The sequence below is a fragment of the Trichogramma pretiosum genome, unplaced genomic scaffold, assembly GCF_000599845.2.
Source record: "Trichogramma pretiosum strain Unisexual culture from Peru unplaced genomic scaffold, Tpre_2.0 scaffold31, whole genome shotgun sequence".
Lineage (NCBI taxonomy): Eukaryota > Metazoa > Arthropoda > Insecta > Hymenoptera > Trichogrammatidae > Trichogramma > Trichogramma pretiosum.
This window is the reverse complement of record NW_019641631.1, coordinates 1413570-1430372: the sequence shown is the minus strand read 5'-3', so window position 1 is coordinate 1430372 and position 16803 is coordinate 1413570. Positions and strand designations below refer to the sequence as shown.

Sequence of the window (16803 nt, the reverse complement as noted above, 5' to 3'; positions counted from 1 at the left end):
TTAGTATAATGGATCTACGTTAAACTGTAGAAATAGTCGAAAGAACATTATTGAGTTATCACTGAAAAATATAAGGCACTTTCCCATAAGTGGCAACATTTTCTACGATGAATGATTTTATTGTAAACATTCATAAAAATGATTGTGTAACGATTTATGAGTAAATATTTTATATTCTCCCATGTATTATAACATTTAAAAAGTTTAGTTGCAAATTTTTATAAAAAATAATACTACGTATGACCAATTATCATTATTCAATAATAATAATTAGTCATCAATGCTTATAACTTCTGGCTCTTCTTCATTTATTGCTGAATTTTCTTCGCTCGTTAAACTTTCTGAGTCTGCACTCCCTAAACTGACTGAATTTTCATCACTTTCTGCATTTGTATCGATTTCATTAGTCGATACGGGTACGCATCCATCATCTTTATCAGCATCATTCCTTTTTTGTTTTGGGGGATCTTTTTTTGGAGCTCCTTCATTAGATAAACTAATTTTTGGAACTTTTGGAGGCAACGGTTGTCCAAGTGGTACAGATATTAACGTTGCTCGTTTTGGAGCTTTCGTAGCTCCTGTTTTGATTGATGGTATAGCCGTAGCACCGGGTTTTTTGATTAACAATTCAGAAGTTACGGGTTTTTCAGTCAATTCTTTCTGTTTTTCTTCAGTCGTCATTGTCTTGGTAAATTTTGTTATCAGACAAATTCCTTTTTTCTCTGGCTCTCTTTTTTTCTCTGATTCATTTTCTTTTTCTTTTTCTTTGTCTTCGTTATTTTCTTCTTCTTCAAGATCGAGATTCTTTTTTTTTGGTGTTAACAAATACTGCCACCGATTCGGCAATGACAACTTTTCTTCTGGAAAATATTTTTTTCTAATTTCTTCAGACACAAACCAACAAAGCTTGTCCTTGAGAGGTCCAGCTTCTTGACAATTGCCCCACGTGGCTATCTCGGAAATTTTCGTATGCAGTCTCGCCTTAGGTATGAGTTTCTCTTCCATCCCCTTCTTTTTGGTCCAAAATTCGATGAACTCCTTGACCAGGAAAACGCGACTATGTCTGTTGCCATGGAGCAATCGGATGAGATCTGGCATGGCTTCCTCAAAAGCTTTAGCTTTGCGGGCACTTGCGTGCTTATTCGATGGTGTGGTACAGGCCTCGTTTGAATTGCCAGATTCTGCCGGTGGAGTGAGAATAATAGGCCTTTCACGCGTCCATGCTTGATGAGTCTTTAGGAATTGCACATGAAGAGGACGAGCTGAAAAAAATTGTTTTATTCATAAGCAGGTACGAAAAAAAATAATTGTATAAAATGTCGTAATTAATTTACTGTTTTCTGGGCATTCTCCGTTAGCGTTAAGCCAAATACAACCTATGACTTTGGGTTTCAAATTTTTCACAGCTTTTTCTTTTCTTTCAGCTTCAAACTGTTCTCCAAGTACTTTCAACTTGGCTTCTTGCTTCTCCGGATTCTGAAACAATTAAATTATTCACAAATTAATACCATGGATAGTAAAAAAATGAAAATGATTATAATTTGATTACGCACTTCAAAATCTTCGTCTTCTTCTTCTTCATCGGCGTTTATTTCTTCGTCCGATAAGTATCTGAAATAAAAGAAAAATTTAAATCATACAATAATATAAACGAAGATAAAAAATATAAATAAATTACCCGTGAGGAACGAAGAATTCATTATCGACTTCATAATCATCTTCAGCGTCTTCTTCTTTATCCTTTTCGTCATCAGAGCCATGAAGCGATTCTCCAGGTTCCTCTTCTTCCCACTCGTCGTCAGAGTCGACCTCATAATCGAACGTATCCTAAAAACAAAATTATAAAATCTCACAACCATTGACAAAACCATATCCTCGAGTTCATTAATCAATATAATATGAGCGCGATAAAAGCCTATTGTGCGAATGAAAAAGAAATAAATTTTGACGCCTGCTGTAACGTATGTAAAGGCGAGCAAGATTGTTTACACGTAATACGATAGGCAGGACATCGGTATCAGAGAGCTACTTCCTTGACGAGTCTTATCGTCGAACCGGCAGCAAATGATGCTGATGCCGCCACGGCCGCGTGAGCGGCCTTTCATTGTGTAGAGGCACACTACACGAGGCACCACATGTGTGATACATACATAGACCCGCTTGCGACTCTTTAATCTGTGGTCGATGACTTTTTTCTCTTTTTTAGTTTAGTCGAAAGTCGAAACATAAGCGAGCCGAACGCTTTCTTCAATTCGCCAAGATCGATGCCAACGCGTGTGTTAAAGAGTGTTTGATACAGCACGAGTGCTTATTTTTTGCATTTGGAACGGTGTCTCGCCCATATCCATCCGATTGGTAAGTCATCCACATAATATGTAATGTCATAGAGTAAAGAATTATTAGCTTGAATAAATCTGATTTGAGAATATCTGTTCTCATACAGCGTGGAACTGTCAACTTGAAGAAAAGCAAGAATCGACCACATAAATATTAACTGGGAAATTAATATACGACCTTGAACGTCGTGCGAGTTTGTGATATTTGTCACATAAATCAGTGCCGATATCATCCCTCGTGCTCGGAAACATCTGATACAGTCGCTGCAGCCCAGAGGCGCGCGAGCTATACACATATTTATTTATCATATGGACACAACTCGCCCAGGCAATCTGACAAAGCCCAGCCGTACACGATTCGCAGAGTGAGGATCGCTGCTGCTGTCGGCATGAGGAAAAGGAGGATGGAAAAATAGATTAACTGAAAAACTTCGTGACAATCGCTGCCAAGAGGAATAATGGGGGTACGTGTACTACGAGCCATGCTTGATTTATCCAGCTTTATTGTATTATTCACGGATTTCAATTGCTGCTCGAGTCGATGATAGTGATGGCGACCTTGACGATATACCAAAGATATGGGAAAAATTTCTGACTCGATCTTTCGGTCGGACTTATCGAGAACGAGATAAGTATAGTTGGATTAGCGGCTCATTTGTAAAATTCGGTTGCAAACAGCATCGCGTGTGTTGACGTAGTATTTTTATAGCCGCGACCGGCCAACAAATTAGGTAAACGTTTCGGGGATTCGCGCGTACACGATCATCGGGTATATCGCGAATAATAACGTAATGATTAATCGGGAATCACACGAAAAAAGAAAGGCAAGAAACTATAATATATAGCGCGCGCATCGATTTGACATTGTACAGAAATATTCGCGCAGATTAAAATACAAACGAAAAAAGGAAATATACCGAAACGAGAGCGTTGATTATTCCCTTATCAGCCGGAGTACATGGCTAAGTGAAAAAGCGTTTGGCGTTATGTTATATATTATATCTATATCGTAGATGTTGTTATTATACGTAGAGCGACCGCGACTCTGTGACGCGAGCGATCGAGCCCGATGAAAAAGTGCCAGATCCCCCGTGAAAAAAAATAATAATAATAATGCAACACACAAGTGTACGAGCGAGTCTGCGCGAGCCAAGGGTGACATACGAGCTCGTATGTAGGCGATATCGCGCCGGAGCACAGAGCGAAATGACCAGTACCGTATAGGTATTATTATACATAGTGACGCGCTAGACAAAGATCTGGGTATTTACGTGAATTATTCACTTTTGACTCAACTGGGCTCGTACAGACTTCATCGGTATACGCTTGGTAAAATGCGCGAATGTAGCACAAACATCGATTCTACGTCGATTCGTTAAAACGTACAATAACAACGACATTTCATGTAATAAGTTTATTATCTGCAGAAAAAAATGCTGCAAACGAATTCATAATAAACGGGATCGTCGAAACTTTGCAGCGCGCAAGCGTCGAGCTATCGGAATGCTCTCTTTTTTGCTTTATTCGTTTTCGTTGCTTTTTCATTATCAAATCCGTGCTGCGTGCGCAAACGAAGTGCCATTGGCGCCAAAAAAAAATCGCACAACTTTGCACGAATATCAATAGAAGAACAGACACGCACGCAGCTTTCAATTCTCGGAGGATTAGAGGCGAGAAAACCCATATACTCTGACCAGTCCGCGATAGCGCATTTATTATTGTTGTTCGACTAGCGCCACGCGTTCGTATCTTTTGTCTTTTAGGTTCGTCGTTTTATGCATCGATTCTTCGTGTTTACATTTTCCAAAAAGTAACGAAACGACTTGGGCCTTTGCCGTATAACTATGAAAATAATCGTGATACGTCCGAATCGCTGAATAGACCCCAAAAAAAAGCTCATCGCGTAAAAGCTCTCCCAAAGTCTGGAAATCATATGATCTAGTGCTGTATCGTCATTTTTCGCACGCACAACGACGCGTCAATGTTTTATCAGCGAGCAGTAAATTTTCCTCGCAAGAGAGCCCAGAGTTCATAAATATATATACATCTGCGTGTCTTGGTTCGGTCAGATGATGCTCTCTCTCTCTCTAGCACTGCTCGCACTGGTCCCCAGGGGATGGTGTCTGCGCGTGCATGTGTGTGAAACGTATGGCAGGCTCAAAACCCAATATAATATCGTTTTCATTATTCTACCACTGTTCTCGACCGATCTCTCGACCGACTCATACTCGATTTTAATTACCATGCATGGCTTTACTAGTTAGTACCATTCGGAATGTCACAGAGTTAGTATCGGTTCGCTCGCGATCGCGGAGAAAATTAACATCGTTAGGCCCTTTGTGCGGGCGATTGGAAAACTGCGAGGCGCGATAGATATAGAATTAAAACACTGAAGTACATTAGAAATGATCGACGACAGTCCGATTTTCGATGTGAGTACAGATTTATCGTATTTTTTGGTATTGCGTGAATTCGTTCTTCGTTGATTTCTGCAAGGGGATATACTATCGATCAAAACTCGCGCGCTTACATTAAATAGAGATATGCTAAGATTCCTTTCAAATTAAGCCTAGGTATCGTTAAACTCTGTAACGTGCGAGCGTCCAATATATGCAGACTCGAGCAACTTCTTTATAATTAAAGTGTTAAATAAAATCGAATATTAATTAAAATCAAATAATTAACATTCAAGTGATTGAACGAAAATTCTCTCATTCTTTTTTGTGAAAAAAGTTAGAATTAAGCTAAATTAATTTCATAAAGCGAGATCTTGGAAAAAATATTTTTCGTAAAAGTTACGTAATAATGCTCTCGAAAGCGCATAATCGCCACTATTATCATCTCCGGCGGTCGTGCGACTAATAAGCAGCGATGAAATTCGTCCGTACGACACACGTTGAGACTCGCGATTTTAACAATATACTGATAAACGATTCTTGACTTAGATGGCCGAGGAATTTCTGTTTTCTGCGCTCGGGATCGAGCCAAGCCCGTCGTTTTCCGAGCGACACGACTTGTCGCCCGTCAACTCGTCGAGCTTCTTCTCCGACTACGAATCGACTCCCTGCACGACGCCCTCGAGCGAAAATTCCGAATTTCTCGAGCACTTGAGGGACAGCCTGAGCATCGATGCGGCACAGTCGCGAGACTTTTACACCGACTCCGTGTGTTCGCCCGAGGTGACCTGGAACGATTTGACGGCGAATAATTCGCCGATCGCTGGTAAGATTGGTATTTGTTTTCTTATTTAGATTTTGAAAACGACTCGAATTTGAACAAATCTTTTTTTTTTTTGCTAGATCTCGACGATTTGGTTTCTGACTTGGAATGGTGCATGGACAAAGAGTGGAACGCGGGACTACCCATGAGGACTCCCCTCTGCACAGCGGGTTGCGAGGACTTTTTACATTTGCCCGCGTTGGAGAGCTCGCAACAACTGACACAACAGCAGCAGACGCCCCAGGCGTATTTCGTGCAAGAGGAGCCGCTGCTAATTTTAGACGTCGATCTTTGCAGATCCTTCGACGACAATCCACTTAGTAATAATAATATTTTAGACTTTAACAATAATCGATCGAAGGACGAGACATCGATGGGATCGAGCGACACGGCATTGGCCACTCACAACTACGCGGACCGCGGCCCGGTTGTCGCGCAGACGATCGTCGGTGGTGACGAGCGCTGCTTTCCCTGCTCCTATCAAGGCTGTGCCAAGGTAAAGAATCAATTTTAAGTAACCACGATTCGATCGTACGACCAATTATCGAGTATTTTCCAATAGGTTTACGCAAAAGCGTCGCATCTGAAAGCTCATCTGCGGCGCCACACCGGGGAAAAGCCGTTCGCCTGCACCTGGTCCGGCTGCGGCTGGCGCTTCAGCCGGTCCGACGAGTTGGCGCGGCATCGACGCTCGCACTCCGGCATCAAGCCCTACCCGTGCGAGCTGTGCAGCAAGCGTTTCGCGCGCAGCGATCACCTGGCCAAGCATCGCAAGGTGCATCGGAAAAATTCGCTCAACTTGTTGTTCTCGCGCGCCAGAGGACGCGACGCCGACAAGGAAGAGCTGGATTTTATCGAAGGCCGCGCGTCCAATTGTCGATACGACAAAGCTTAGTCGTGTACACTTTAGTTTTAATAACAATAAGTTTTCGCCGATCTGATAAATGTAACTTATGATAAGATATCTTGTAAAATTATACACTTTCAATGTTATTTAGATAAGTTCGATGGATAATCTTGCTGTTTTATTCGGTCACCGATCAATAGATGTATTCTTTACCTTTTTTAATTTTTAAAATTATATTTAATAATTACGAGTTTAAATTAAACTTTTGTTGTCATTGGACATTTAATGATTGTATAGCTTCAATGAAATTGCAATAAGATGTAATTTTTAGTTACTTTAAATTTGAGTTTTTTACTACCAATCTTTAATGTCTATGTTAAACTTATATTAATAAAAAACGATTACAAAAATATAAAAAGTACTCACGCTATCTTTTGCAAAAGGTCTTCGTGGTTTGACGAATTTGCTCTGTTTCCTCCATGTACCCCAATAAGGTGGTCGTTGGTTTTCTTGAAACAAAAATAGCTTTGCCCGATGCCGCTCGATTTTAGTTGCTCGCACAACAGTCTTGCTTTCTTCATCTTCCTCTGTACGACGCACATTTAATTTTATAGGACATAGTTAATTTTGACCTTAATTAATTGCTTTATATAAAAAGGTTGAGCTTTTTATTACCTATGACAACAACATCATCGTTTGCTTCAGATGGCCAAGTTCTTCCAAACTTTCTGGGTTTGAAATCCTTTTCACTTATGTCATCCAAGTATGATTTTGATTTACCTTTATATTCGTTTTTAATGCACTCATCGAGTTTTAACTTTTGTTTCTCCTCGAGACTTCGTCTAACACATGGTGCTATACGCATATCAGCTTTAACTTCAAAGGGCATAAAATATTTATTTTCGACTTTTTTTTCTTCTTGAACAGGTTTAGTTTCTGCAGTTTTTTTGAAAAAACTGACGAAATTTGAAGCCAATTTTTGTTTTTTTCGTTCTGCTTCCAGTTTTTCTTCTTCCTTTCGCTTTCTCTCTTCTTCTTTTGCTTCTTCTTTTTTTCGACGCTCTTCTTCTTTCCGACGTTTTTCATCCTCTTTGGCTTCTTTTTCTTTTTGTTTTTGCCTAGTAAGTAGAGTAATGGAAAAAGATTAATAAAATCATGGATTGTCTAATCATTTTACATACAAAAACATATTTCATACTCAAGTTCTGCCTGTTTTTTTATCTCTTTCATTTCTTTTTCTTTTTTCTTTTGTTCCTTTAAAGCTTTTTCTTTTTCTTCTCGCTCTTTTTTTTGTTGCTCTTTTTCCTTTTTTTTCATTTCTTTTTCTTCCAGTAGCTTTTTTTCTTTTTCCTTAAAATAAAAAAAGCATGTTAAATATAATTTGAAAATTTAGTAAATCAATGCAAAACTTACAAGTTTTTGTCGTTCTCTTGCAGAACGTTTTTTTTCCATTTCTTTTTTTTTAGCTATTTGTTTGGGAGTTAATTTTTCTATATTTAATATAGGTTGCATTGATCTACTAGAAGGCGTTAAGCATTGCTTTTTTTCTACATCATTATCAGTATCTTCATGTTCTGTTCTTTTATGATCTGTATCCGATGAGCCGTAATCATCAATATCTTTACTATTACCATCATCATCTGAGCTGAGTAATAGTTCACCATCATTTGAACCTGAAGAGTTCTTCTTGTTAATTGATTTTGGTGAATCAACTTTAGTATCTTTTACATTATCATTGTCATCTGATATATCCATTACTTCAATTTCTTCAATCTTAGATTTATTGCTATTGTTTGAAACAGGCTCTTTTTTTGGATCATCTTTTGAATTATTTTGAGATGACTCCTTGGAGTTATTGACAGATTTGCATGTATTAGATTCTTTCTCTCCATCAGAATTAGACTTTTTCTGAAAAAATTTGGTTATGGCATTTGCTTGAATTGGAGTTGCTACTTTTTTTGATTTAACTGCTCCTTGTCCAGGAGTTTTTTTAGCTCGAGCATCTACTGTTTTAGGTGTTTTAGGTGTTTTAGGTGTTTTAGGAGTTTGAGGTGTTCTACCCTTATTTTTTTGCTTAGAATTTTTATCACTATCAACTTCATCGCTTTCACTAAGTACTACGATGTCGTCATAATCAATTTTCTTTCTTGCTGAATTGGCAGTTTTATCAACTTTAGCTTGTTTTGCTACTCTTGGCACAGGAGAATCACGTAATTTTCTCTTTTTATTCTTCTTTTCTGCTGAAACATTTATATTCATATAACTTCATGCTATTTAAACTTCTACAGATCAAACTTGAGCATAAAAAATTCATTAAAATTATACCTTCTATATTTTTAGTGGCATTTAAATGTAAGTCCACTTTGACTTTACACTCACTTTGCTCTGAGCTATCCATAATTGCCTATACCTGCTAAATAAAAATATTATCATGAATGATATTCATTTAGCTTTTTAAATATCATGAATAATATTTTGATTGAAAAATGTAAATATGATTATTTTCTCATAACAAAATAAATCATCTTCGACTTGATATAAAACTGAATTTAATTTCAACAACGAACTGAATTAGATGTTTATTCATGCATTGTTAAATTCATGAACAAATATACGAAAAATACCAAGTTTGCAAACCTTATCTTCCTCAGTGGAGATTAGGACTTGACAAAGAAAGTAACAAAATCACTTTGGAGTACGAGTCTTGTGATGATGCAAAGATCCCATGTCCTGATGACGTTCACCGGTTAAAGTTCTTCTGTGAGCTCTTTATATCGCTAAATGAGTTTTCTACGATTATCTTTTAATTATCAACACTCTTTAGAACTAATAACACTAACAAAATTATCTTGCACGACTGCACCTCACTGTCCAGCCTGTGTGTCGAACGAAATCCGCGGGAAAACTGCAGATGGTAGGGGAAATTTCGCTTGACTGACAATAATATAGGCTATAACTATAACGTGTTGGCAGTGCGAATTTTTAAGGTGAATCTACAAACAGGCGTTGGATAATGGATATGTAAGGAAATGCTTGGAACTTCAGCAAAACAATCATTGACTTCAGGAACAGCTAGCGCCGAATTTCAAATTAAAATAACCAAAAAAATTATGAAGCAAATCAAACTTTATTTATAATATTCAATTACTTGATAAAAATATACATCAATTTATACAATTTAATATTTGCACAATATAGTAAACACTTGACATTCTGTAAAATAAAATATTTATTTTTCTGGTAAAAAACTCAGCAAATTTTTTTGCTGAAACAAGCATCGATTCAAATATTTTAGTAAAGTTATAGAAAATATAAGACTTATCTAATTACATTTGATTTAAATTTTATAATATAATTAAAGAGCACAGGCTTGAGCAAAGAGTCTTTTTATCACAACATATTTTGTTCGTCAAATTATTTATAGATAAGGCATTTATGGAGAAACTTTAAAATTATATACTGGATATCTTGGAGCAAAACGACTTTCACCTCCAATAAGATGTTCAGATTCATTTCCATCTCTGAGGGGTCTTGTGCCAGAAACTGATTCCTCATAAGAGGGAGGAGCTGGAAAAATTTTAATTGTAGCAAATCATCATAAAATAATTCTATACATATTTAGATTGTTTTCTAAATTCATTCTTACCTAAATCAGGATAAAGACCTTGTTGAGGGGATAATTCTACTGGAGGTGCTGATGGAGCGTTATCTGCGTCACCTGCATCATAATCTATTTTTTTAATTGGAGCCTGTGGCATTTGATAACTAGATAAAGGTACGGTTCCAATGTAAATAGGAGTGCTGTCTCTCAAATTTCTGTGATAACTATAAAGAGTAAAAAATATTAAAGCATATTCAAATGTTTTTTTGTTTAAAATCAGAGTAAGTAAGGGTTTTGAAACATACAATCCTGCCATGCATGCTTCTATTTTCAATTTATATTCCAAATCAATTATTCCACAATTCTGAAGATTTGATGGAGGTGTAGGAGGAACATCAATCATCTGTTCATAGCTTACTATTGTGTGTGCATTACCTCCTATGGGGCCTTTACTAACCTCTGCTACTACGGTTTCAACAATTTTTTTATCAGAGCGTGGAGTAGTTGCTGAATATGTAACAACCTATAATTATATTAATTTTTTTAATAACATAACATTACAAAAATACTCTATCACTTATTGCTTTTCTTCAATTACCTTTTCCAGCTTGAGCTTGATTGTATCAACTTGTATTCCAGATTGATTTTCAACATTTACTTTTACTGGTATAGATTGTCCAGGTACATATCCTCTGACAGGAAGTGTAATATCTACAGTAAGAGGTGGTGAAACACAACAAAAGCAACCAAAGGTTTTGCTTTTTTCTAAATGAACTGATTCCTGAAAAATATTTAAACAAGAATTTAAAAAATTGACCATTCATTGAAGACCATTTAAAAAACTTACAGAAGCTTTTGCATCTTTATTTAAATCAAAATGAGAAACAACAGTAAAAGCAACTTTAGTTTCTTGATCAAATTTCCATGGGCGATCTAGGACTGCCTTTGTTGTATATCTTATACGTCCAAAATCAGATTCAAAGCTGCTTGGCAACGAAGGTGGAAGCACAAAGTTAAATGGATAAGTATGTGTGCCTGATGGCAATTCAATTTGTTCACCTAAAATTAACACAATATTCAATATTAGTAACAGATTATTTAAAAAATTAATTGAATTTTCAATTACTTCATTTTGTAAATCACAAAAGAGGTGTATCAATAAAAATATTTACCAGATGATGAGCCAAGAATATAAAATTGTGCTTTGAAATATTCTTCATGAGCAGTTACAACGTCCGTTTCATTAATGTAACGACCCTCATTGTTTAATTCTTGTCTGTCGGTTGACCAATATGTGTCGGCTTCACCTTTCACACTAATTTTTATTCCTAAAAATAAAAAAATAAAAAAGTTGAACAATTATCTATGGTCAATGATTATTTTAATTACAGTGTTATTTTGGATAGCAGCAATAATGCTTAATGCTATCAATTCAATCATCAGTTCATTGATCAATGATTACCCTAACATTTTTTATTGCTTTTTTTTTTTTAATTACAATTTAGATACAATTTAATCATTGTTTATTCAAGAACAAAGTGAATCGAATGATCATATAATTAAGATTCTCGATTAGTATTATTAAAACTTTTAACTAATTTTTAGTTATAGAAAATAATTGTTTTCAAAAATATCGGTGCTAAGGCAGCCCCTAATAATACCTGCCAGAACTAACGTAAACACTAAAAATAGAGCAACGTATAAAACATTCAAAGCGCATACATTGCATTTTTCATCTCACGGTACACATGCGAGCATATACTTGTAAGAAAATCACGCCCAAAATGCAGCGCATGACACACATGCCTCGCTGAAAGTATGCGTATATGAGCGCATACAGTGTACAGTATGAATGTACGCGACTCACCTTTGATTTTCTTGGGTGCATCGAGCGTAAGGATAACTTTGCCGGTGACGGTCTGATCAGGATGATAAGTCGCGTAAGGACTATCGAAGTGTATTTTGAAGTCCTTCAGGCCCATTTTGAATGTGCGTATAATATAACTTGGTATCGATTGAGCCGGAACGTGTGATAGGGTGCAGGCAACAGCTGAGCTATATGCTGACTGTTTGATGTCGCTGCAACAACGGACGTCTCGAAGTTCGCTCTTACTTCTTTCTCTGTCTCTCTTTTTGGAGTTGTGTGATTTTCGTGTATGTACGACGCGTAGCTCGCTGCGGGACGCCCAGCGTACGACTGTCTTACACATACGCAATATTTTGCGTCTGGCAGTCGCCGCTCGCTCGATGGGGAATGCGGGCACCAGACGATACTATACATGTATCGGCCGATCCGCCCGAGCGATGCTGCGCTCACTCACATCATTGTACAGCTTGAAACCGATATAGGCACTCCACACTCATTTTACACGATTGCGCACATAGTATACGTACGGATCGTTATTTTGTTATTGCGCTTATATCGTTAAGCAGGAAAACATGTCAGATTCTTCGCTTTTATTTTTTTTATATTACTGTCAAAAAATCTCTCTCATAGGTTCAATTACTTTTATGGATTTAACATTTTTCTGCGTGCGAAAAAATAACAGTGTTGTATAAATTTATTTTTCAACGATTTACGATCGGTAAAAATCGCAAACTTGCAGTTTTCTTTCTCGCTAATACGAGCCGATGCGCTAAAAATTGGAGAGCAGCCGAACGAGAGTCATAATAATACGTGCTTAAATGATGATACATTAATTCTTGACTTTTGAAAGAAAACTCGATCGCAGAAAAGCGAAAGAACCAGAAAACGATTTGATTACGCGGAAAAACTGCAACGCCGCTGACCCTGAACACGTATTATTTTTCACAATGAGATGTAATGGGTTATAATTACAACTTGTAGGCGATAAAATGTGCAGAGAACTATGATGTAACAGTTGGCTTGGGCGGTCGAGGCAACAAATACGATTTATGTCTTGTGATGATTTTTCAATTTTCGCTCACGGCAAATGAAATTCGATTCAAGGTATGGTAATGATTCACTTGGCAAACGGTGGATGAATTTCAATATTTTATTACATTATTTCTTAAATTTTAAATTTATTCGCTACTTCAAATGCTTAATAGGTGCATGCACGTGATATTATATTAATACGTAAGGTCATTCATCCAATTCAACGTATCGCTTCTTGAAAATTTTACCATCATAAAATTAGCGATAGTCGAACATTTTTTTTAACTTCGCAATTACGTCTCTATATCGATATAATTTTGACGAAAAAAATCACATTCGCTCGCAATCACACTCAATTGCGTTAACTACATTATTACATATTCCTATGAATTATACTCGTCTTTGTCGTCGGTATATAATATAACATTTTGTATTAAATACTTGCTCGCGAGCTCGCGAGCCAGCCTACACATTTGTGATATAGACATCATACAATTGGCTATAAATATATAAAATATATAAGTTATACAAAAAAAGTTCAGTCTCGTCGCGATATATTTACAATGATTTTTTTTTTTTTTAATGTAATGTTTTGTTCTCGTCGTGAATTTAAATGGCGTTACAGTCTGGGAAGCGTATCCTGCAGTTCTCGCCACGTTGGCCCAAGAGGCCGGCTTCGTGTAGGATGTCGAAGTCAATTCCCGTTCGCTTTTCCACCAAGTAACTCGTCACGTATCTGCGAAAAGAAAAAAAAATATTTTGAGATGTTATTGTTTGGAGATGTGAAAATATGTTTTGCCATGGCTCAACGTCAACTCTGGGACTGTTCAAACAAAAATTACACGATTTCTAATTAATAAAATAAATATCTCAAAATCGACTCCATGTATTTTCTATTTTATAAAAGGGACAATTTCGAAAAATCATATCGTTCGTTCATTTGTTTTCGTTGAAATCGTTGTACTAAACTCGTAAAATTTTTTTGGAAAAAGCTCGGCGGAAACAGTATAAAAAGTAAACACTTACGATCCAATCTGGCAGAAAGACAGGGTCTGTCCGGTTTGGGCGATCTCCTCGGTACACTCGACGTTGGCCTCGCAGATGGCTCGCTCGGCGCAGCCGTCGAGTCCCTCTTTGTTGTCCTTGGCGAGACGCATGCCGTAGCCCTTGAGAGACTTGACGTAGCCCTGGAACATGGTGATGGCGGCGAAGGCGCCCTCCGACACGGCGGAAGCCTGACCCCGAGCCCGGGCTCCGAGCGATCGATGAGAGAACGACGTTTTCAAGGCGTCGAGCAGATTCATCACGATGTTGATGAACTGTTGACAATGCGAAGGAAGAAAAGTTTTTTTCGAGTGTTTTCGAAATTGCTTCGTGACTCGCACGAAAAGGGAAGAGAAAATCAAAATAAGCGCAGTGATTATCATCGGCTCGTTGTACGACACTTAGAAAGTACGTAGAGCCGCGATGTTTATTTGCTCTTTAGGAATGTGAATTTTCTATTTGTGCAACTTTTTACATTTCAAGAGTACCTTAGCATCATTATGTATTTATAAATTATGTACAAAATTACTAACCTCGCTTGCTTGGCTGGCTATCACGGACACTTGCTCTGGATTTCTTCCCTGTCCCAGAAATGCACCCAACACCAATTGCAATACCTCCTAATGCGTGCAAAATTTTATGCAAACTAATTTAATATATATATTTACATTTAAGGGTGCTGTTGTATTAAACTAGATATAATATGGATCTCAAGTAACGAAATGATTTCAAAGAAAATTTCTAGCATCATTTTTTCAAAACGGAATTATACTTATACGTGCAATAATATACTTGATCTTAAGATATAAAAAATAATTCCTAAATATATCATAGCGTGCGTATGTATGAATACCGAGACAAAAAATTGTCTCGACATTTTACGTATACGATTCTCATAGTTATTCAAGCTTTCATAAAAGTGTGGTTTTTAATCTAAATTCTCTATAGATCTAACAACTGTGCATTGTGATTTTTTTTTCAAAACTACTACTACTACTGTAAGCAATAATAATAAATTGTTTGATATTCATATCAAAAGATAAAGCGTTAAAATATTACCTGCATCGGGCTTGCGGGCCCATTGTCGATTTTATCGATACCGTCGCCTTGGTCCTGAGGTCCGCCGAGCAGAGTCGTGAGCACACGAAGCCCCACCGACAGGATGTTGGCCCAAGGATTGACCGGGGCCGGGGCCTCGTCGACTTCGTTTTTGCTTGGACCAGCCGGTGCGACACCTCCGGACTGTCCTAGAAACATTTGCATCAGCATGCCCAGCATGCCTCCCCATGAAAAACCATTTCCATTGCCGGTTTCCTGTTTCGAACATTGTTTAGTTTATATCAGTTAAAAAAAAATCCTGACCAAGTCATCGTGATTTTGTTCGAGAAGATAAAACCTCACCTGAACGGCGGTAGAGCTGGGGGTAGCAACATCTTCGACGTTATCGAGATCATCTTCCTCATTGATTTTGTTCGAGGCACCTGACTCGATCTTCCGACCCGATGAATTGATCGGCTGAGGCAAAGCGAATGCCTGGCCCATGACCAAAGCCACCAGGCATAGCGCAAGATACTGTTTATTTTGCATATTTATCTGAATAACAAAAAGCGTCGTTGATGATTTATCTTTATTTTCGATTCGAATAATAAACTGTTAAAAATGTCAGTTATGTTGTTTACGTTCGATAGCGGAGTACAGTACGATTCGAGAGAAAAAAGAGACGCCAACGACTACGAATTGGATAAATAAGAGTGGATACCATAAAGGATACGAGAGGCAGCTGTTGTAACTGTTGTCCAGCGATAGATCGACTGGCAAATAAAAAAACGTAGTCGCGTACTCGCTGTCGATGGAAAACCTCGACCATGAAAGTACGCGTACACAAAGGTGACTTTGAAGGCGGCGACGACGCGACGACGTCTATCCAACGCAGCAGCGGCAACACGAGGGAGAAAGAAAGAGAGAAGAGAGTAAAGCTGCAGAGCTTGGTGGGGAACTCGTTAACCCACTTTTGCGAGCCGGCTGAGCGAGTTTTTTGACCCGTTCGTCGTCCAAGTGCCGATATGTTTACTGCTGGTGCGGAACTATCAAAAGGCACCGTTACTTATTCGCCAAAAAGACGATCGTACTGTGTGCGACCTACTGCCGGGGCGCCGCTACACCATCGATGTGTATGTGCTGCGAGCGATCAACGCCGATCGTGCAACGTACGCGTGAAAAATCTGCGCCGCGTATATACACAAATCGAGCACGTAACTAACTGTAACTTACGGTAGATCGATGATTGTCGAATCGCGGGTGAAATCAAAAAACGACGTTGACCATTCGTACCGAGACAAAATGAGAAAGTGGCGGCGAGAAAAGGACATTACTTTTTCGAGCAGTAGTTAAAATATATGCGTTATTCACGAGAAATTTGACTTTCATTCAAGAAGCGGTGTAGTTGTCGTGATATTACTTTTTTATTGTATTAAGTCGGGATTATTTAGTGACAGATATTGGGTAAATAATTTTTTAATAAAGTTATTTTTAACCAATGAAACTTGAAAATCATCAATGAAAATATTCATAAATAAGGGAAAAAATATTTTGGACTAAAATCAATGATCGATGTGTATGCAATTTAAAATATTTGAAACTCAAATGAATGATAACGCCCTGAGAAAAAATGCCACACATTGCAAACTATTTTTATATGCTACCAATTGCAAATTCATACGTTTGAAATCATCGATCGATAAATCAACCTTGATTTCTAATATAATCTGCATCTTTTCGGTATTGCGATTAACTTTTTTACTTTTGGCCAAATTATTGATAATAATTTGACCACACAGTTTTTCTCAGCGCATTCACT

General features: G+C 37.6%; 4 protein-coding genes across 6 annotated transcripts; 1 reads left to right on the top strand and 3 right to left on the bottom strand.

Annotated features, from left to right (window-relative positions):
* Positions 1 to 200: 200 nt before the first annotated feature.
* Positions 201 to 9324, bottom strand: LOC106652342 (chromatin assembly factor 1 subunit A-like). Its single transcript, XM_023459253.1, has 10 exons — positions 9040 to 9324; positions 8728 to 8812; positions 7816 to 8642; positions 7590 to 7752; positions 7078 to 7497; positions 6829 to 6989; positions 1679 to 1827; positions 1554 to 1611; positions 1335 to 1476; positions 201 to 1262 (listed from the first exon to the last, which is right to left on the bottom strand). The coding sequence occupies exons 2-10, from the start codon at positions 8798 to 8800 to the stop codon at positions 271 to 273; spliced, it is 2985 nt and encodes a 994-aa protein (XP_023315021.1). The 5' UTR covers positions 8801 to 8812; positions 9040 to 9324; the 3' UTR covers positions 201 to 270.
* LOC106652341 (transcriptional regulator ovo-like) lies at positions 2248 to 6803 on the top strand. Of its 2 annotated transcripts, XM_014371261.2 has the most exons (5): positions 2248 to 2355; positions 2444 to 2800; positions 5282 to 5558; positions 5636 to 6051; positions 6118 to 6803. In XM_014371261.2, exons 2-5 carry the CDS (start codon positions 2795 to 2797, stop codon positions 6448 to 6450), a joined length of 1032 nt encoding a protein of 343 aa, XP_014226747.1. In that variant the 5' UTR covers positions 2248 to 2355; positions 2444 to 2794; the 3' UTR covers positions 6451 to 6803. The 2 variants fall into 2 exon arrangements, with proteins under 2 accessions (XP_014226747.1, XP_014226746.1); XM_014371260.2 differs by lacking the exons at positions 2248 to 2355; positions 2444 to 2800 and adding an exon at positions 4559 to 4768.
* A 404-nt stretch (positions 9325 to 9728) lies between the features above and the next one.
* On the bottom strand, positions 9729 to 12261 carry LOC106652340 (arrestin domain-containing protein 17-like). Its single transcript, XM_014371258.2, has 7 exons — positions 11871 to 12261; positions 11176 to 11331; positions 10851 to 11062; positions 10602 to 10784; positions 10309 to 10526; positions 10049 to 10227; positions 9729 to 9969 (listed from the first exon to the last, which is right to left on the bottom strand). The coding sequence occupies exons 1-7, from the start codon at positions 12211 to 12213 to the stop codon at positions 9836 to 9838; spliced, it is 1425 nt and encodes a 474-aa protein (XP_014226744.1). The 5' UTR covers positions 12214 to 12261; the 3' UTR covers positions 9729 to 9835.
* Positions 12262 to 13064: 803 nt separating this feature from the next.
* LOC106652267 lies at positions 13065 to 15777 on the bottom strand. 2 transcript variants are annotated; one of them, XM_023459272.1, is made up of 6 exons: positions 15706 to 15777; positions 15348 to 15539; positions 15006 to 15260; positions 14480 to 14566; positions 13929 to 14221; positions 13065 to 13638 (listed from the first exon to the last, which is right to left on the bottom strand). In XM_023459272.1, the coding sequence occupies exons 1-6, from the start codon at positions 15706 to 15708 to the stop codon at positions 13512 to 13514; spliced, it is 957 nt and encodes a 318-aa protein (XP_023315040.1). In that variant the 5' UTR covers positions 15709 to 15777; the 3' UTR covers positions 13065 to 13511. The 2 variants fall into 2 exon arrangements, with proteins under 2 accessions (XP_023315040.1, XP_023315041.1); XM_023459273.1 differs by lacking the exon at positions 14480 to 14566.
* Between the last annotated feature and the right edge of the window lie 1026 nt (positions 15778 to 16803).

Bases quoted from the DNA above. Each gene is read 5' to 3' on its own strand.
- LOC106652342 (XM_023459253.1), bottom strand. From the start codon at position 8,800: ATGGATAGCTCAGAGCAAAGTGAGTGTAAAGTCAAAGTGGACTTACAT. The intron at 1,612-1,678 runs GTAATTTATTTA...CTTTTATTTCAG, and splicing joins GAATTCTTCGTTCCTCACGG to ATACTTATCGGACGAAGAAA. The intron at 1,477-1,553 runs GTGCGTAATCAA...TAATTGTTTCAG, and splicing joins AAGAAGACGAAGATTTTGAA to AATCCGGAGAAGCAAGAAGC.
- LOC106652341 (XM_014371260.2), top strand. From the start codon at position 4,742: ATGATCGACGACAGTCCGATTTTCGAT. The intron at 4,769-5,281 runs GTGAGTACAGAT...TTCTTGACTTAG, and splicing joins ACGACAGTCCGATTTTCGAT to ATGGCCGAGGAATTTCTGTT. The intron at 5,559-5,635 runs GTAAGATTGGTA...TTTTTTTGCTAG, and splicing joins GAATAATTCGCCGATCGCTG to ATCTCGACGATTTGGTTTCT.
- LOC106652340 (XM_014371258.2), bottom strand. From the start codon at position 12,213: ATGTGTAAGACAGTCGTACGCTGGGCGTCCCGCAGCGAGCTACGCGTC. The intron at 10,785-10,850 runs GTAAGTTTTTTA...AATATTTTTCAG, and splicing joins ATAAAGATGCAAAAGCTTCT to GAATCAGTTCATTTAGAAAA. The intron at 10,228-10,308 runs GTATGTTTCAAA...TACTCTTTATAG, and splicing joins GAAGCATGCATGGCAGGATT to TTATCACAGAAATTTGAGAG.
- LOC106652267 (XM_023459272.1), bottom strand. The intron at 14,567-15,005 runs GTAATATTTTAA...TGCACGCATTAG, and splicing joins GGCCCGCAAGCCCGATGCAG to GAGGTATTGCAATTGGTGTT. The intron at 14,222-14,479 runs GTTAGTAATTTT...CATTGTCAACAG, and splicing joins TAGCCAGCCAAGCAAGCGAG to TTCATCAACATCGTGATGAA.